This window comes from Xyrauchen texanus, chromosome 4, assembly GCF_025860055.1.
Source record: "Xyrauchen texanus isolate HMW12.3.18 chromosome 4, RBS_HiC_50CHRs, whole genome shotgun sequence".
Lineage (NCBI taxonomy): Eukaryota > Metazoa > Chordata > Actinopteri > Cypriniformes > Catostomidae > Xyrauchen > Xyrauchen texanus.
In genome coordinates this window covers 43,244,677-43,264,284 of record NC_068279.1, presented here as the reverse complement: position 1 = coordinate 43,264,284, position 19,608 = coordinate 43,244,677, and the positions used below count along the sequence as shown (strand labels likewise).

General features: G+C 43.0%; 1 protein-coding gene across 1 annotated transcript in view; it reads left to right on the top strand.

The window, feature by feature from the left end:
• Window positions 1–19,608, top strand: part of LOC127640238 (ras GTPase-activating protein 4-like) — a 61,174-nt gene that overhangs the window by 14,422 nt on the left and 27,144 nt on the right. The window contains exons 4-8 of the mRNA XM_052122693.1: window positions 463–524; window positions 14,532–14,664; window positions 15,796–15,877; window positions 15,976–16,110; window positions 19,186–19,277. Coding sequence (XP_051978653.1) covers window positions 463–524; window positions 14,532–14,664; window positions 15,796–15,877; window positions 15,976–16,110; window positions 19,186–19,277 — 504 coding nt within the window. The remainder of the gene's footprint in view (window positions 1–462; window positions 525–14,531; window positions 14,665–15,795; window positions 15,878–15,975; window positions 16,111–19,185; window positions 19,278–19,608) is intronic.

Here is a 19,608-nt window from a genome sequence, read left to right as displayed (position 1 = left end):
GCTCAAATTGTGAAAGTTTTGTTCAGGGAGCATAAGGAATCATTTTCACTCATGAATTGGCCACCACAGAGTCCTGACCTTAACCCCATTGAAAGTCTTTGGGATGTGCTGGAGAAGACTTAACATAGTGGTTCAACTCTTCCGTCATCAATACAAGATCTCGGCTAAAAATTAATGCAACTATGGATGAAAATAAATGTTGTGACGTTACATAAGGTTATCTAAACAATGCTATGACGAATGCACTCCGTAATCAAAGCTAAATGCGGTCCAACGAAATATTAGAGTATGCAACTTTTTTTTGGTCTAGGCAGTGTATCTGTGGATTGTTTGATAGAAGGTATAGTATGTAAGTAGCTTAGTATGAACTTCTGTCCTGTCCAGTGAATACATAACTGTCCAGAGTAGAATCCGGTGTTTAACTAAACTGGTTTTAACCTGGAAAAACTGTTGCATTCACAGCCGAGATGATGTCATTGGAAAGGTGTCTGTCAGTAAGGAGCTTCTGACTACTAAACCTCAAGGTAAGAAAAGATTTCCTAGAGAGTATTTACAGCTATAAAATATTTGCTTAGCTGAGAAGAAATGTTAAATCAATATCCAGAGCCAGCACTGGATCTCCCATTGTAAACAAGATAGAGCTTGGAAGGTGAGTGTTGCAAGAAGATAGTGAGACACTTAGTCACAATCACACAGTGTACATGTGGACTTTACACTGTAGGACAAATGTCTGTCATGTGACCATGTTTTTCTTCCTCATTAGAAATACACACTGCCTCTAGTCATACTTTCATTTCCAGTGTTTCTTTTAGCTTTATTTACTGTTAGTTGGCCTTTTAAACGGATCATGAACTATTTTAAACTAAAAAGAAATTTCTGCCATCATATGATGTTTAGATGTTTGAAGAATATGCATGCTGTTCTTTTCCATTCAACTAAAACAATTACCAGGGGCTGTCAAGATCCAAAATACACAATCAAATCTCACAAATATATTATATATAACTTGTGCACTATATTTTTTCCTGAAGCTAAATGATAGCAGCATTCTCATTTCTGGATAAACCATTCCTTAAAGAGAAACAGTAAAAACTTTATATAGTTGGGAAACTCACTCTTGAAACACACACACAAAAAAGAAGCACTTTCTGTATCGGTTCCTTTGAGGTAGTCTTTTCATATTGGTTATGGTGAGTCATTGTTGCTGTGTGGGCTTGTAACTCACATCAGTTATGCCTGAGGGGCAGGACACTGCAGGGTTATCATTATCATGACACAGAATGGTAGAGAGTATCGCTCATTGCAGCCCCTACGATGGTGACTAGCCACACAAAGCTGGAAAACCATAATGGAATGGAAAAGCTAAATTACACCATTCATTAACATTGTCCAGTCCCCGGTGTTGGTGTGCCAAAGAGATAACGTGCAACAATGATTGTTTAGATATGCAGCTCAGCTTGTTAGCTTTCACAATAGCCTAAAATATAATGCTGTTCTAACTTGTTGCCCTGCAACAACAGTCCCATTTAATGACTAATATTATTGCAGTGGGTCTATAGGAGTTCTGGCATAGTTGTTTGTGCATTTCTGTAAAGACTTCATGATTTTTGTTAGTGTTAGCAATGCATTGAATTTTATAGAGCTTTATTTCAGTAATACATAGGGTTGCAAACCATCTTGTTTTATACAGAATCATCTCGTATTTAAAAAAACAAAATGTAGGGGTGCAGCGATCGATCAGCCACCGATCTAAATAGCCGATCTAAAGTTTGTGATAGGTGATCGTGTCTAGAATCAGGGCCGATAATTTTTGCAGCACACAGGGAATCACACATACACTGCTACTCTAATGAATGAGCTCTTTCTCAGCCCTTGATGCACAACAGTGTGGCCTCTTGAAGGTGAACTGTTGGCAATTCTAAGTATTCACAAATGTAAACTTTCAGACATACTGTTATTCAGATGAATCTACACATTTGTTTTTTTTAAATGTGTAAGAATTACATGTGTATGAATATTAAGTTGCCCAATTTCTAGAGTCATTACAGTAGTAATTCTGACTCGCTGCACTGTGAGCACGGAGAGGATAAAGATACTGCAAAACGGTATAAAAATTAATTAAACAACAAATAAACATGCGTATACAAATCTGTGTATACGGGATGTAACGTGAGTCGTGACAATCAGACATTGTCTTGAGCGATAAGAGACTGTTTGTGTGATCATGAACACTTTCAGCTTCACTCCCTTCAATATGCTCACTTGCAGTTTCAATCGAACATTTGCGCTTTCCAGGTGCTCTCAATATCGCATCAGTCACTCATCTCAGCGCTATTCTGTGAGGATCCCAATTTAAATCAGATTAATGTTGGTCGCAATACCACTAATCACAGCAATGACATGTAACGGCACTGCGTCTTCATGCATTTGCTTAAGGGAGGAATGGACAAAATGCTTGATCCGGGAGATATGGAAGACTGACTAGACTCTACCCTACTCTACTGTTCTCTAGACCTTAGAAATGGTAAAGGGGCCTGTAAAGGGGATTAAGGGAAAGGAGGAGGTGAGAACCGGCTTGACAATATAAATAATATTTTAATGAAAAACTTAGTTTAAAAACCAGCACCTTATCGTGGTGGAGAGGTTTGTGTGCCCTTATGATCCTGAGGGCTGTGTTGTCTGGAGCCAGGTGCTCCTGGTAGGGTCTCCCAAGGCAAAGTGGTCTCAGGTGAGGGGCCAGACTGAGAAGGGTTCACAAAGACTCCATGAAAAAAAACGGCAAGAGGAGGGGTTACCCTGCCCGGAGGAAGCCCGGGGCCCCCGTCTGGAGCCAGGCCCAGATGGAGGGCTCGTCGGCGAGCGCCTGGTGGTCGGGCTCAGCCCAAAGAAGCGACGTGAAACCCCCCTCTACATCCCTTGGGCACACCACCCATTGCAGAAACCGCAGAAGTCAGGTGCGCTGCCATATGGGTGGCAGTGAAGGCCGTGGGCCTCGACGGACCAGACCCGGGCAGCAAAGGCTAGCTCTAGGGACGTGGAATGTCACCTCACTGGGGGGGAAGGAGCCAGAACTTGTGAGGGAGGTGGAGTGTTACCAGTTGGATCTGGTGGGGCTTACTTCGACGCACAGTTTTGGCTCTGGATCCATACTCCTGGATAGGGGATGGACTCTATTCTTCTCTGGAGTTTCACACAGGGTGTGAGGCGATGGGCAGGTGTGGGGATGTTCACGAGCCCCCGGCTGAGCGCCGTTACGTTGGAGTTTACTCCGGTGGACGAGAGGGTTGCCTCCCTACGCCTACAGGTTGTGTGGGGGGGGACTCTGACTGTTGTCATTGCATATGCACCGAACAGCAGTTCAGAGTATTCGGCCTGGAAAGGCGTGATTGGGGGGAACGGCCTCCCCGATCTGAACTCAAGTGGATGTTTGTTATTAGACTTCTGTGCTAGTCATGGATTATCTATAACAATCACCATGTTTGAACATAAGGATGCTCATAAGTGTACGTGGTACCAGAGCACCCTAGGCCGAAGGTCGATGAGCGGTTTTGTAATCGTGTCAAATCTGAGGCCATATGTTTTGGACACTCGGGTGAAGAGAGGGGCAGAGCTGTCAACCGATCATCATCTGGTGGTGAGTTGGGTCAGGGGGTGGGGAAAGACTCTGGACAGACCTGGGAATCCCAAGCGAGTAGTGCGGGTGAACTGGGAACCTTTGGAGGAGGTCCCTGTCCGCGAGATCTTCAACTCACACCTCCGGCGAAGCTTTTCAGGCATCCCTGCGGAGGTTGGGGACATTGAACCGGAGTGGGCAATGTTCAAAGCTTCCATTGCCGAAGCCGCGGTGGAGAGCTACGGCCTCAAGGTTTTAGGTGCCGCAAGGGGTGGTAACCCTCGAACACCATGGTGGACACTGGTGGTCAGGGAAGCCGTCCGTCTGAAGAAAGAGGCGTTCCGGGATTTGTTGTCCCGGAGGTCTCCGCAGGCAGTTGCAAGGTACCGACAGGCCCGAAGGGCTGCGGCCTTGGCCGTGAGGGAGGTAAAGCAGTGGGTGTGGGAAAAGTTCGGAGAAGCCATGGAGAAGGACTTTCGGTCCGCACCAAAGTGCTTCTGGAAAACCGTCTGCCACCTTAGGAGGGGGAAACGGGGAACCATCCAATCTGTATACAGCAAATATGGGACACTGTTGACCTCAACCGAGGAGGTTATTGGGCGGTGGAAGCAACACTTTGAAAAACTTCTAAATCCCAACACACCCTCTATGCTAGAGGCAGAGCCGGAGGCTGATGGGGGATCAGATTCTATTTCCCTGGGGGAGGTCACTGAGGTAATCAAATGACTCTGCAGTGGCAAAGCCCGGGGATTGATGAGATATGACCAGAAATGCTGAAAGCTTTGGATGTGGAGGGGGTGTCATGGAAGACACGCCTCTTCAACATTGCGTGGAAATCTGGGACAGTGCCTAAGGAGTGGCAGAACGGGGTGGTGGTTCCCCTCTTCAAAAAGGGGGATCAGAGAGAGTGTGTGCCAACTACAGGGGTATCCCACTTATCAGCCTCCCTGGTAAAGTTTACTCCAAGGTGCTGGAGAGGAGGGTTCGGCCGATTGTCAAACCTCGGATTGAAGAGGAACAATGCGGTTTTCGTCCTGGCCGTGGAACAACGGACCAGATCTTTACTCTCGCAAGGATCCTGGAGGGGGCCTGGGAGTATGCCCATGTGTTTTGTGGATCTGGAGGAGGCATATGACCGGGTCCCCTGGGAGAGACTGTGGGAGGTCCTGCGGGAGTACGAGGTGGGGCGGTCCCTTCTTAGGGCGATCCAATCCCTGTACGTCCAAAGCGAGAGCTGTGTCTGGGTCCTCGGCACGAAGTCGAGTTCATTCCATGTGGGGGTTGGTCTCCGCCAAGGCTGCGCTTTGTCACCAATCCTGTTTGCGATATTCATGGGCAGGATATCGAGGCGTAGTCGGGGTGGGGAAGGTGTGCGGTTCGGTGGGCTGGGGATCTCATCTCTGCTTTTTGCAGATGATGTTGTCTCCATGTCATCATCGGTCCGTGACCTTCAGCTCTCACTGGATCACTTGGCAGTCGAGTGTGAAGCGGCTGGGATGAGGATTAGCACCTCTAAATCTGAGGCCATGGTTCTCAGCAGGAAACTGATGGAGTGCGTACTCCAGGTAGGAAAGGAGGTATTGCCCCAAGAGAAGGAGTTCAAGTACCTTGGGGTCTTGTTCACGAGTGAGGGGACAATGGAACGGGAGGTTGGCCGGAGAATCGGGGCAGTGGGGGTGGTATTGCACTCGCTCTATCTCACCGTTGTCATGAAAAGAGAGTTGAGCCGGAAGGCAAAGCTCTCGATCTACCGGTCAATTTTTTTTCCTACTCTCAATGACCTATGGTCATGAAGGCTGGGTCATGACCGAAAGAACTAGGTCGCGATTACAAGCGGCCGAAATGGGCTTCCTCGCAAGGGTGGCGGGCTTCTCCCTTAAAGATATGGTGAGGATCTCAGTCATCCGTGAGGAGCTCGGAGTAGAGCCGCTGCTCCTTTGCGAGTCAGTTGAGGTGGTTTGGGCATCTGGTAAGGATGCCCCCTGGCCGCCTCCCTAGGGAGGTGTTTCAGGCACGTCCAGCTGGGAGGAGGCCTTGGGGAAGACCCAGGATTAGGTGGAGAGATTACATCTCCACACTGGCCTGGGAACGCCTCGGGGTCCCCCAGTCAGAGCTGGTTAATGTGGCTCGGGATAGAGAAGTTTGGATCGCCCTGCTGGAGCAGCTCCCCCCGCGACCCGACTTCGGATAAGCTGTTGAAGATGGATGGATGGATGGATGGACTTAAACAAAATACACAAACACACACATGACAGTCAGCTGCCGGTAAACGATCTCTATCTCTGTCGCATCACCATTCGCAGTCAGCCTTTATCCCTCTCGTAAGCTTGATTAGACTGATAAGGGACCGGGTGTGTATAATCATGACCCGGCCCCGCCCTCTGCCCTGTCACAGGGCCCACAAACTAAGGGGAAAGTTTGTGGGTTGAGGTCTTGAGCGTGAGGTCCTTGGTAGACAGACAAATCTTTTGGCCCGAGACATTGACTGGTGAGGCTGAGGGGGCAGGGGGAAGAAAACAGATGTGGTTGAAACCCAAGATACAACTGAAAAAGGTGACATACCCGTAGGTGACATCGGCAGAAAATTATGGGCATACTCAATCCAGGAGAGGTTGTGGCTCCAGGAGGCAGGATCTGGGAAGCCAGACAATCGAGCATGCGTTCCAAGTCCTGATTGGCCCGCTCGATCTGGCCATTAGTTTGTGGATGGAAACAAGATGACAGACTATCGGAGGCCCCAAACTGCAGGTAAAACACTCTCCAGAAGTGGGAGACAAACTGCGGGCCTCTGTCGGAGACCACATCCACCGGAAGGCCATAGATGTGGAAGATGTGGTCCACGACAGTGGTCACCATCTCCCGGTAGAGGAAAGCATAGGGAGAGGGATGAAGTGGGCAGCTTTGGAGAAACGGTCCACCACCCGTTAACACCACGATTTTGCCCATGGATGGGGGAAACCGTTGATGAAATCAAGGGCAATGTGGGACCAGGTATGGGAAAGGATGGGGAGGAGGCCAGCAATTGGGCAATTGGAGGACTTGTTTTGAGCACAAACCGGGCAGCCCGACATGAACCAGCAGACACCTCTTAACATAGTAGGCCAAAGAACCTCTGACACACCAGCACCAAAGTGCTCCTGACTGCTGGATGACAATGGAAATTTTGGACATGTTCCATCACTGGTGGACAGGTGATCTGACTGACTCAGGAACGAACAGCAGACCCTGGAATCAACAGACATAGCACTCACCAGTATGCCCCTGTCTATGGTTGAGCAGGGCATTTTGCTGGACACAGTTGGAAAAGTACCTTGGCTTCCCGCCGTGGCAGGCAGAGACCCTGGGTGAGTCGATGTGGGGAATGCCGATGGCTGTAGTGAGAAGATCAATGATCATTGAGAAAGAAAGGTCAGTTCTAAGGATCACCATCCTGGTGGCGGGTTGAGTCAAGGCTCTGACATCCGCTGAGCAGGTGGCCTCATAGCAGGCGGAGGAGCAGATGGAGAGGACGCAGCGGAAGAGCTGGACTCGGTCATGCTCTGCATCTGCTCTGTAAGCTCAGTGAGCTGATGTGCCATGACTGATTGGTGGAGGACAACTGCTTCTCCCTGCTGTGAAATCACTGTCATCGTATCAGGATGCTGGGTCTTTTTGACAGGTATGCTAGGGGTATTCATTGAAGTTTGCTTTTAATAACAATAATAAAATATTATTATGATTAATCATATTAAAACAACATTACCAAATCACGAAAATTTTACTCTGTGGTCTGGTGTTTTATGAAATCAAAAAGCCATTCCAACATGTCCAAAATGACTAGATATCCATAGCTAGTTGTGGCATCTCCGATGCGGACATGGAGGGCGGGGCCGGGTTGTGATTATACTTATCAGACTAATTAAGCCTCCGAGAGGGATAAAGGCTGATGGCAGACGGTGGTGTGACGAGAGAGATAGTTTACTGACATGTCCGTCATGTGTGCGTTTGTCTTTTGTTTCAGTTTTATATTAAACTATTATTTATATTATCAAGCCGGTTTTCGTCTCCTCCTTCCCGGGTTTCGGCACCAGTGTAACGTAGTTTGATGGAAAGGAGGAGGCGAGAACCGGCTTGCTGACCTTTTGAAATGCAACCAATTATTATGTTCACAATGGTATTCTAGTGTACTTCTTACTGCATACTCTACCATTTCTTGGTGAGTTGTCTGGTCGTATGCTGTTTTGACAATTTGCATGACGTATTATAATGTTGGTAGTGTTGGTGCAAAAATCACACCAAGATTCAAGAGACTGATCTTCTGCATATCTAGAGTTGTGCATAAGTTAAGTTGTTCGTCAAAGGCATGTCATGACATTCAGAGACTAATCATCTTATAATGCACATTAGATATGTATCTAATAGAATGGGCAGCAACACCTCCTCATCACTGACCCTCAACACTGGAGCCCCGCAGGGCTGTGTTCTCAGCCCACTCCTGTATTCACTATACACACATGACTGTGTGGCAACACATAGCTCCAATGCCATCATTAAGTTTGCTGATGATACGACGGTGGTAGGTCTGATCACTGACAATGATGAAACAGCCTACTGAGAGGAGGTGCACACTCTGACACGCTGGTGTCAGGAGCACAACCTCTCCCTCAACGTCAGTAAAACCAAGGAGCTTGTAGTGGACTTCAGGAAGAAAGACGGAGAACACAGCCCCATCACCATCAATGGAGCACCGGTAGAGAGAGTCAGCTGCTTCAAGTTCCTCGGTGTCCACATTACTGAGGAACTCGCATGGTCCGTCCACACTGAGGCCATTGTGAAGAAGGCTCACCAGCGCCTCTTCTTCCTGAGACGGCTGAGGAAGTTTGGAATGAACCACCACGTCCTCACACGGTTCTACACTAGTACTGTAGAGAGCATCCTGACTGGCTGCATCACCGCTTGGTATGGCAATAGCACCGCCCACAACTGCAAAGCCCTGCAAAGGGTGGTGCGAACTGCCAGAAACATCATCGGAGGTGAGCTTCCCTCCCTCCAGGACATATATACCAGGCGGTGTGTGAAAAAAGCTCGGAGGATCATCAGAGACTCCAGCCATCCGAGTCATGGTCTGTTCTCACTGCTACCATCAGGCAGGCGGTATCGTAGCATCAGGACCCGCACCAACCGACTACATGACAGCTTCTTCCCCCAAGCAGTCAGACTACTGAACAATTGATCTCTCATGATCATTAATTTGCACTGCACTTTATTAATCTATAATCTCACACTGGACTGTCAACATATTCTCCTCAATATACTACTTCATATATATATATATATATATATATATATATTTCATATACTCCTTATTGTATTGTATATTGTGTATTCTATATTGTGTGTATTGTCTACTGTACATTGTATATAATTATTGTGTTGTGTAAGTATGTGTACATTTGATATGTAAATTGTGTTGTGTAAGTATGTTGTTTACTGTAATTGGCATATGTCTCGTCACTGTCATGACTGCTATGTTGCTCGGACCTGCACACAAGAATTTCACCTACTGTTGCACTTGTGTACATGGTAGTGTGACAATAAAGTGATTTGATTTGATTTGATTTGATTTGATTTGTCTGCAACAGTTGTCATATGGAGGTCAGAACAATGTTGGACATTTGTGTTAAGTGTTGCATTGTAAGAAAGGTGAAAGGGAATTAACAGGTTGAGCTGTGGCGCTCAACTGGGCGATGCAAGTTCTAATCTATTTGCAATTACATTCACCCTCTTTCTCTCTCCCCTCATTTCCTGTCCTCTTAAAAAATGTGGCTTAAAGTTTAAATAAATAACCTTCCTGGACTTTTGGGTAACCCTTTTTCTCATTCTGGCCCTCTCTTCATCTGTCCTCTTCTCAACCTCACACTCTTTGTAGCTATAATAAACAAAATACCTTGAATAACCTTTCTCTCCACAGGCTCTGAAATACCATTAACTGAAAGGACACGTTCTGTGGAGCACAGAAATAGCTGAGTGCCCCTCTTTGCCTTAGTTTGACAGGGTGTGAACACTAGCTATATTAGTCAAATCATAATCTAACCACACCGATAACAGTATGAGTTGGTGTGTAATTAGTTGAGGTGCATGGTGTCTAATTATGCTGGCTGGCCTATATAGACTACCTAATTATTATGAAATAGATTGTGATAAACCTGCAACATTTTGTCGGACATTGAAGAAATAATACATTTCAGTGTGTAACTTGTACCACACTGTTTATGCTATGGATAATAATCAGTGGCGATTTGCTTTAAGACTATACGGGAAGCATGGCTTCCCTTGAAATTTCCTTAAAATTGCACAATGACATGTTTATCAAACTGTATATAATCTCTCTATAATTCAGATAATTATCATCCCTGCTAAATAATTTAGATAGCAAAAGTGTTCAAAAGCATACAACACTTTCGCAATGTTTGTTCCGTTGTTGTTTTAAATAATTAATTAAATAATTTAAATATCTAGGATTATGCCACCCCTGGAGTCGTGATTTCGAATCCAGGGTGTGCCAAGTGACTCCAGCCAGGTCTCCTAAGCAACCAAATTGGCCCGGTTGCTAGGGAAGGTAGAGTCACATGGGGTAACCTCCTCGTGGTTGCTATAATGTGGTTTGTTCTTGGTGGGGCACATTGAGAGTTGTCCATAGATTAGGGATGGGCACGAGTACTCGAGGTCTCGGGTACTCGGACGTGGAAGCAATGATTGATCATGAAATCGATGATCGATTGTGATAACGCATGATGTGACTTTTCACTTAATTTGAAATCCAGTGACAATTACCTGACAACTAAACACAAACGTGTCAAAGAGGAAGCTTATTTTAAATTTTGAGATTGATTACGTTGTGACTTTGAGGGGTATATTGATCAGATACTTTGATTATACGCTTTATTATAATTTAATGTAAGAACTTTGACTCATTAATGGATATTATTTAATAAAAGTGAATGATTGTCACTGACTAAACTCCCCTTGCCTGCGTGACTTAACACACACCTGCATCTCGACGAAATGAAGATTTCCACTCGAGTTTCCAAGTTAGATATCTGATATAAAGTGTCATTCCATTGCACTTTCCTCAGTTAAAAAGGTGTAAATTCAGACTCTCCGAGTTGAATGGAATGCTTAATGAATCACAGCAACAACAATACGGAGCTTCACAGTTTTCCGCACAAGATCGAACATTTGGGGACGGACACACACACTTACACATGCACACCAGGTGCCTGTGGCAGTGTACAGCAGATGAGTTTTTCAAACAGCTAGACAGAGCGCAGTTAAATGGAACACAATGCAGCATCTTCAAATCTTCAACTTAACATGCATATTAAAACACAATGGTTATGGCTTCTCCTGTTATTTGAAAATATACTGTTCAGACAGTCACTAAAAAACTGGTGTGCACTTACGAAGATTACTACGGTAACCTGAAGGAAGAACAGACCGACGCATGTTTGGAACATTCTCTCAGAGTTGGGCAGCGAATCTTCACATAATGACAAAATATGATGCATTATAATTTGATTATGCAATCTTTTGTACATTTTGTAATATTGAATAGACAATACACTGGAACAACAAAACGCAATGCAGCAGCCATAGACGTTTGTCAGACATGTTATTATATATATAGTTATGAACATGTAATTGCCCCTTGAGTACTCGAGTAGACAAAATTACCACAATGCCCATCCGTAGCGTGGATGCCGCGGAGAATAGCGTGAAGCCTCCACATGCGCTATGTCTCCGTAGTAAAGCACTCAACAAGCCCTGTGATAAGATGCGCGGATTGACGTTCTCAGATGTGAAGGCAACTGAGATTCGTCCTCCGCCACCTTGATTGATTTAAGTCACTATGCCACCATGAGGACTTAGGGTGCATTGGGAAATGGGTATTCCAAATTGGGGAGAAACAAATTGAGAAAAATAAAGGCAGAGAATATTACAAAATCCAACCATCAGTTAAAATCGAGATTGTTTAAATGAAGATTGCGATTAAGCGGAAAAACAATATTTTTACCCACCCCTACCCATTGCAATCATCTAGCAACTCTCTAGTAACCACTCAGAACACCCTAGCAATCATGGCATGCACCTAGAACACCTTTGCAAATTTGCTTAGCAACACCCTAGCAACCCCCAAAATGATCATTTAGGAGTCCCATTGACTCATCATTTTCTTAGTTGTTTTAGTTGTTCATTGTTTGAACCACATCAAAAAAAAAAATTTAACATTCTTTAATAAACATGAATTGTCAAAAATGTATGGTCTCTGACAGTTACTCACCTCAATCCGGGTGGCGAAGGAAAGTCTCAGTTTCTGATGTTTCATTTTCTTTTTACCTCAGAGAATATCTGTTGCATTATTGTGGTAAATATTTTAGCTTTTTAGTTTAATAGAGCTCCTTTTTCACGGATCTCTTTCTTTAATAAAATGGATTTCAAAGGGTGCTTGTGTCGGTGGTTGGTGGAAAAATGTCTTTGCATGGTCGTCACGTTTTTGTAACCAAAACAATTGGGTTGTTTTAGTCTGGAAGATTGAACATAATATTGGCCATTACAGACTGTCTATGACAGCGATTTTGCTTCACATGCATTTTCTATTCAATTGAGTGCATCAGAGGCCTATTTTTTCAGCCGTCTGGGTTCTTGAAGTATTTTTCCCATTCATTTCTTCCATTGACTTTTCATAAAATCCTTCATAAAAGAGCTCTAAGCCATGAACAAAACCAACCAGCTCCAAAGCGAATCACAACATTAAACTTAGTTTTGAAGCAAAAAGTATTTTAAAATTGGACAAAAGACTGTGTACTTAACGTCTTTCACGAGGGCACAAACTACAATGCCATTAAGCATTGCGAATGACATAATCGATTGGAAAGCGATGGAAATATATAAAACTCGATTTTAAGTATAGAACAATATAGTTTACTGCAATTCTGCAATCAAACACGATTTTTAAAAAAGGTTGTTGAAATGATGCAGACTGATGGCTTCAACAGAAGCGTATACCATCGATGAACAACCTCCGAGCCTCAACCTCTGTCTGTCTTTAAAAGTTTATAAGTTATCGTTGGAAATCAATTTGTCTATGAAAAACATTTATGGGATTTTTACTTCTGTTGCTCTCTACTTCAGTCTTTTGAACAACAACAAATAGTGTTTTTTCAACAGCATTCTCTCTTCTGTTTTTTTAAATCAATCTGTATTGTCTGGAAAATGTCAAGCTTTAAAATTTCACTGAGCTTCATTCAGCTCAAACTGTAAAAAAATGTGAATATGAAATACATGAGACTTCAGATAGTCACGTTTGAAACCACACTAATACATTGAAAGCATCAAGGATCTTTATTTCCATTCTGATAAGCGGAAAGGCTTTGCTTGGCCAGGCCCAATTCTTTTTTACGGCCACTCAACAGAGCAATAAAGTAAAATGGACCTTGACGAATGATACGCTGGAATATTAATCAAGATGAAAAACTGCCTACCAGTCCACAGGGATAAACAATCCTCATGTCCATATCTGGGGAAGCCAAAGAATCTCCTCACTTTAAAATTCAGAGAGGATGGCCATGAGTGGTTTGTTGGATCCTTGAGATATCAGCCAGTATGTGGACAAGCTCTTAACCAAATGTTAAAAACACCCTTTAACAGCTACTTAAGTGCTCTCTGAAATCAGGGCCATATTTCTTAAATACAGAACAGTTACTAAAGGAAAAAGCCGGGCTGTCAATCGATTCAAATATTTTCTAGAAAACTGAAATATAGGCCTATTTGTGCTTATTAAGTGCGGCAATTTGTGTGGATGAGGTCAATTTATGGCCAGCTATAGCACCCCATGTGGTAATTCTGAGAATAATGCAATGTTTACTGGCGTTGCAGAACATGATATGTAAACACTTGCGTAACGTGTTTGCACACACAAGCTTGCATAGAGCATGTATGGGTCAGAGAGAGTATGGGAAATTATCATAAGAATATAAATCACGACTGTTGTTTCCACAAAGTTCATGACTAATATAATATTATTAGTGGACTTCAGGGGAGGAAAAAAAAAAAGAAATCTAGTAAATGGCCTGTTTAACTTTTAACATGCATTTATAGTACATGAATATAACGTCTCATGTAAGTAAATACTCTTGGTAAGATGTAGAAATACAGCAAGGCCATTCATTCTATTACCCTACTGAGAAGGTGCATGACATGTTACAATTATCCCAATCCTAGGCTCATGTGTGTATATGTTTGTGTGCATGCTGACTTTCCCTTATCAGATCATGTGTGTGTGTGTGTGAGTTTGCATATATAAAGTAAAATTATCGAGCAGTGAAAGCTGAGTGTCGGACCTGGACCATTAAACAAATGAATGGCACTTTAAGTGACAGGGCAATACTTATTTTTACTTTTTTATTAAAAATAATTTATAAATCTAAACAATTATGTTGTTACCTATAAAATACAGAAGTAGATGTAAATAGTGCACATGAGATCATAAGAATTAATGCTCTGCTAGAATGTTAAAACGATCATACAGCTTTCTACTGTCTACCATCACAGTAGATTTTGGAGTAGTTTGAATTGGATTTTAGTGTTTTTCATATTAGCTACACCTACAACAACCCCTCTCAGAAAAACTAACCAACACTGAACCCATCATTACATGGACCTAATAGAAAATTTCAAAATATATCCAATGTTAGATAACAGATAAAAAAGAAAGAGGCATTTTTGCCCTGAGCACTGTTTTTTTTTATTTATTTTTTTTCGCCTACCATAATTAGCTTCTGATAAAAGTGGCCTCTATATGATTCATTTCAATTTTTACAACCTGTCTTCTGCAGATTACGACCTCCACATTTTCAGCTCCTTGTAATGTTGTGTTCAGGTGTAGACGGGTGGATGAACCTGACAGAGATTGACCCAGATGAAGAGGTACAAGGGGAGATTCACCTGCAGATATCAGTGCTCGGTGATGGAGATATCCCACGAAAGCTTTGCTGCCAAGTGCTGGAGGCGAGGTGAGGAGCTATTGGGAGCTGAGCTTCCTCAACAGCAAACAATTTCAACAAAAAAGAAAATATGTTCTTTCTTGGTGCTTGCTAATGTTTAGAGATTTGGACAAACCCCTAGATCAAAGTAATAAACCTTTGTACCTAAATTGAGCTGTTTGTGATATAGAGATAAATGTAAATAATGACATTAAAAAATGCATGCCGCTGCCTAACACTGTTTAGTGGCATGGGCCAGTAAACAACCACAAATAGCAAATACAAAGGAATGCCCTGGCAACAGAAAAAGAACCCCCTAGCAACCGTATAGCAATGCTAAAATCACATCATAGCAACCCATAGCAATGCCCTGGCAACCACCCACTTTGTACGGGAAGCACCACTCACATTTTCTTCCGAAAAGGATACAAATTTGGGTTGTCAATAGTCAATTTAATGTCGATTAATTAATCGCAATTAATCAAATTTTTTTAAGAGAAAGCCCTCTGTGGCATGGGGGGCATGGTCGTGTGTCGGTCTGTGGGAGAGAGAGAGCGGTAAGGCTTGTCACCTGGTTTGTAATGAACTGTTTGTAAACACCTGTGTCTTGTTGTAGTGATACGGAGAGAGACATTTAAAAGGGACGCCAAGTGTCAAGAGGGGGAGAGAGAGTGGATCCAGAGAGCTCCACAGACGGAGTGTGATATTGTTTTGTTTATAGTTACATTTCTACGGCGGTGACCGTTGTATGTTCATGCAAGAAATTAAACAATATCACACTCTGTGGAGCTCTCTGGATCCACTCTCTCTCCCCCTCTCGACACTTGGCGTCCCTTTTAAATGTTTATTCAATTTATTATGATTAAATAATTATAAATATTTATATTTAAATAATGACAAATATCATATATATATATACATGATAAAAATTATAATTCTGATAAAAATACACAAAACAATATATTGTGTCATAATTTTAGGCATTTTAGGATGCTGTGTCAAGTAAAACGTAGTTTGAAAAATAGAAACTTTGAAACTTAGTCTCGAGATCCCTGTATTCATAATTGTGCTATAGAAACAATAACAAAGGAATCCCATTTAAGGATGATATTTAGATATAGATTTGTGTGCAGCGTCATGTTCTTTTGTGTTTGTTTCTAGAGATCTTGCAAAAAAGGATCGCAACGGGGCCTCTGACCCTTTTGTCAGAGTCAGATACAATGGCAAAACATATGAGAGTGCGGTAAGGATATACTATATTTCTATATGTTTCCAGCTTTATCTGCTACACAGTTATATCTGTTTGTCTGTTACTGATGTCCATGACCCTGATTCCTGCAGGTGGTGAAAAAGACCTGTTACCCTCGCTGGAATGAGAGTTTCGAGTTTCAGCTGGATGAGATGTTGGCTGAAAGTCTGTTGAGTGTGGAGGTGTGGGACTGGGATCTTGTCAGCAGAAATGACTTCCTGGGGAAGGTGACTACACAGAATAGACATTTTCTTTTGCACAAGATTGTTAGTTATAGAGTTCTCCATGTTTTGCTGCATGCTAATTCTTTCCAATGCCGGACTGGTTACAGTGGTGCCGTGACCCGGATGGGAGTGAGGTTTAGTGGGGTGAGTGTAACGGTAGCCATCTGGAACGTGATAGCTGTGCTGTATATGTAAACCTCACTACAGTTTGTGCTGTATACAGTGTTATCAGACTTTAGCCATTAATGTGTTTTTAAGCAACTGAAAAAAACACAATTGTCAAGGCATGTCAAAACTTCTCCAGTGCCCAAAACACCCTCAGACCCCAGAGGGTTAACCACTAAAGTCTCATTGATTACTTTTATGCTGCATTCTTGTCCTATTAATTCTGACCTCCATTCACTTGCATTGGGTTTCGATCTTGTGGACCAATTCTTAATGCTATATAGTGGAGAATGTTGCAGATCACCATGATCTGACACAATCTGCCTGGACCATAGCTACAGCATAACTCCACTCTTTTGATCCAGAGACCTGAAAGTGTGCTTGACTACACTGTGTGTCTGTATATATGCCAAGTTATAACGCTCTTCTCCATCATCTGATCATTATTTGATTAATTAATGCTGATTTGTTCAATAGAAAATGTACAGAAACATGTCTGTTAAATAAAATAAAGTTTACCTCCTGCTTTCATCTGCCGATTATTGTTCGATATAAATTGCATCTGGCAGTTTTTGTGAATGCTGCTCAATCTACAATGAGCCTAATTTACACAGAAAGGAGATCAGAATCAGAATCTGCTTTATTGCCAAGTATGCTTACACATACAAGAAATTTGTCTTGGTGACAGGAGCTTCCAGTGTACAACAATACAAACAATACCAAAAACAGCAGCAAGACAGGTAATTAAAACAAAAAACAAAAAAGAATACAAAATAAATAATTATACATATACGTACATACACTCACCTTCATACATACCCACATACACACACGTAGTGCAAATCTATCACAATCTGTTATATAAAGAACAAAAAACTGTATAATATGTACAGAGCAATGTAAGTAATGGCAGAAGTGGATATGTTGGATAATTTAAGTAGAATTAAACTGTGTATTGCACATAATTATTGCTCAATGGGGCAATTTAATTGTTCATTAGATGGATAGCCTGAGGGAAAAAACTGTTCCTGTGTCTGACTGTTCTGGTGTTCAGAGCTCTGAAGTGCCGGCCAGAAGGCAACAGTTCAAAAAGGTAGTGGGCTGGGTGAGTGGGGTCTAGAGTGATTTTTGTAGCCTTTTTCCTCAATCTGGAAGTGTATAGTTCTTGAAGGGGGGGCAGGAGGCAACCAATAATCCTCTCAGCAGACCGAACTGTCCTTTGTAGTCTTCTGATGTCTGATTTTGTAGCTGCACCAAACCAGACAGTTATTGAAGTGCAGAGGACAGACTCAATGACTGCTGAGTAGAACTGTTTCAGCAGCACTGGTGGCAGGTTGAACTTCGTCAGCTGGCGAAGGAGGTACAACCTCTGCTGAGCCTTTTTCACAATGGAGTCGATGTGTATCTCCCACTTCAGATGCTGTGAGATGGTAGTGCCCAGGAACCTGAATGATTCCACAGCTGCCACAGTGCTGTTTAGAATGGTGAGGGGGGACAATGTTGGGGTGTTCCTCCTAAAGTCCACAATCATCTCCACCGTTTTGAGCGTGTTCAGCTCCAGGATGTTTTGAATGCACCAGACAGCCAGCCGTTCGACCTCCTTTCTATATGCAGACTCATCATCATCTCGGATGAGGCCGATGACAGTGGTGTCATCTGCAAACTTCAGGAGCTTGACAGAGGGGTCCTTGGTGGTGCAGTCATTGGTGTACAGGGAGAAGAGTAGTGGGGAGAGCACACATCCCTGGGGGGCACCAGTGCTGATGGTACAGGTGGTGGAAGTTAATTTTCCCTGCCTCACAAGCTGCTGCCTGTCCGTCAGAAAGCTGGTAATCCACTGACAGGTAGCGGTGGGAACAGGGAGTTGGTTTAACTTAGTCCGGAGTATATCTGGGATGATTGTGTTGAAAGCCGAGCTGAAGTCCACAAAAAGGATCCTTGCATATGTCCCCGGTCTGTCCAGATGTTGCAGGACGTGATGCAATCCCATGTTGACTGCATCATCCACAGACCTGTTTGCTCGATAAGCAAATTGAAGTGGGTCCAGAAAGGGTCCAGTGATGTCCTTCAGGTGGGGCAACACCAGTCTCTCAAATGACTTCATGACCACAGATGTTAAGTTCTGTGTTTTTAGGTTTCTTAGGGACAGGGATTATAACTGAGCATTTGAAGCAGCTTGGGACTTCATACTGCTCCAGTGATCTATTGAAGAACTGAGTGAAAATGGAGGCCAGTTGGTTAGCACAGGAACGAAGGCACACATGTGAGATGCCATTTGGGCCTGGAGCCTTCCTTGACCTTTGCTTCTGAAAGACACGGCACACATCGTCCTCACGGATCTTAAGTGTAGGTTGTGTAGCAGGAGGAGGGTTGCAGGGGGTGCAGGAGGAGATATGTTTGGATGAAAGGAATGATAATGGTTAGCGATGAAAGTGCAGGTCTTTGCACTGAAATACCACACAAAATTGGCCCAACTGTTTAGTGAATCCATCCCTAAGTCTTCTGAAGACATACTTGTGAGGATCTGACCAAAATGTGAAGGTGTTATTTGCTTACAACCCATCCTATAGTGCTCAAATCTCATTTTGGCTATTGTTCAATTCAAAAATGGTGCGTTGAGACGCATCGCGGCATGTTAGATGTCAATTAAACATCATTGGTTCTCGCATCTTGTCAATGACATCAAGCCTGGTGAGATGAGAACTATAGTGGAGTTAGAACTATAGTGGAGGGGAAGATATTTTACTTACTGATTACAAAAGTTACATTTTTGAGTGAAGTGTTTATTTAATATTTGCTTGAAATATTATATTAGTCACAGTTTCATTTTCATTGTGACATTGCCCTATAATAAAAGCTCCAATTGCTGTCTTTAGCTTTGACAGCTAATTGTCACTAATCATTTTCCTTCAGGTCCTGTTCAACATCAACAAGCTTCAGACTGCACAGCAACAGGAGGGCTGGTTTCGCCTGGGGCCTGACAAATCTAAACACAGTGAATATGAGTGAGTGTACTTGGATTTGCTGCAACTATTCACATTGTCACAATGATAGCAAACATTGAGCGTTTGTTGCCACAGAAACAAGTATTCACCCTTAAAGCTTACCTGTGGTGGAGTACATTAAGCAAATGACACGAGGACAATGGGTCTTAGATTAAAAAAAAGCTATAATATTTTGTCAACAGACAGCCATTGGGCTGTTGGCAAATTGATGTAGACATTAGCTTTTTTTCCCCAATATCAATATTTTTGGCTAAACTTTATGTATTTGGGGAAAGTGTGAGGATTTGTTTGAATATATTCTATAATTTTTTGCATTCCACTAGTTTGTTAC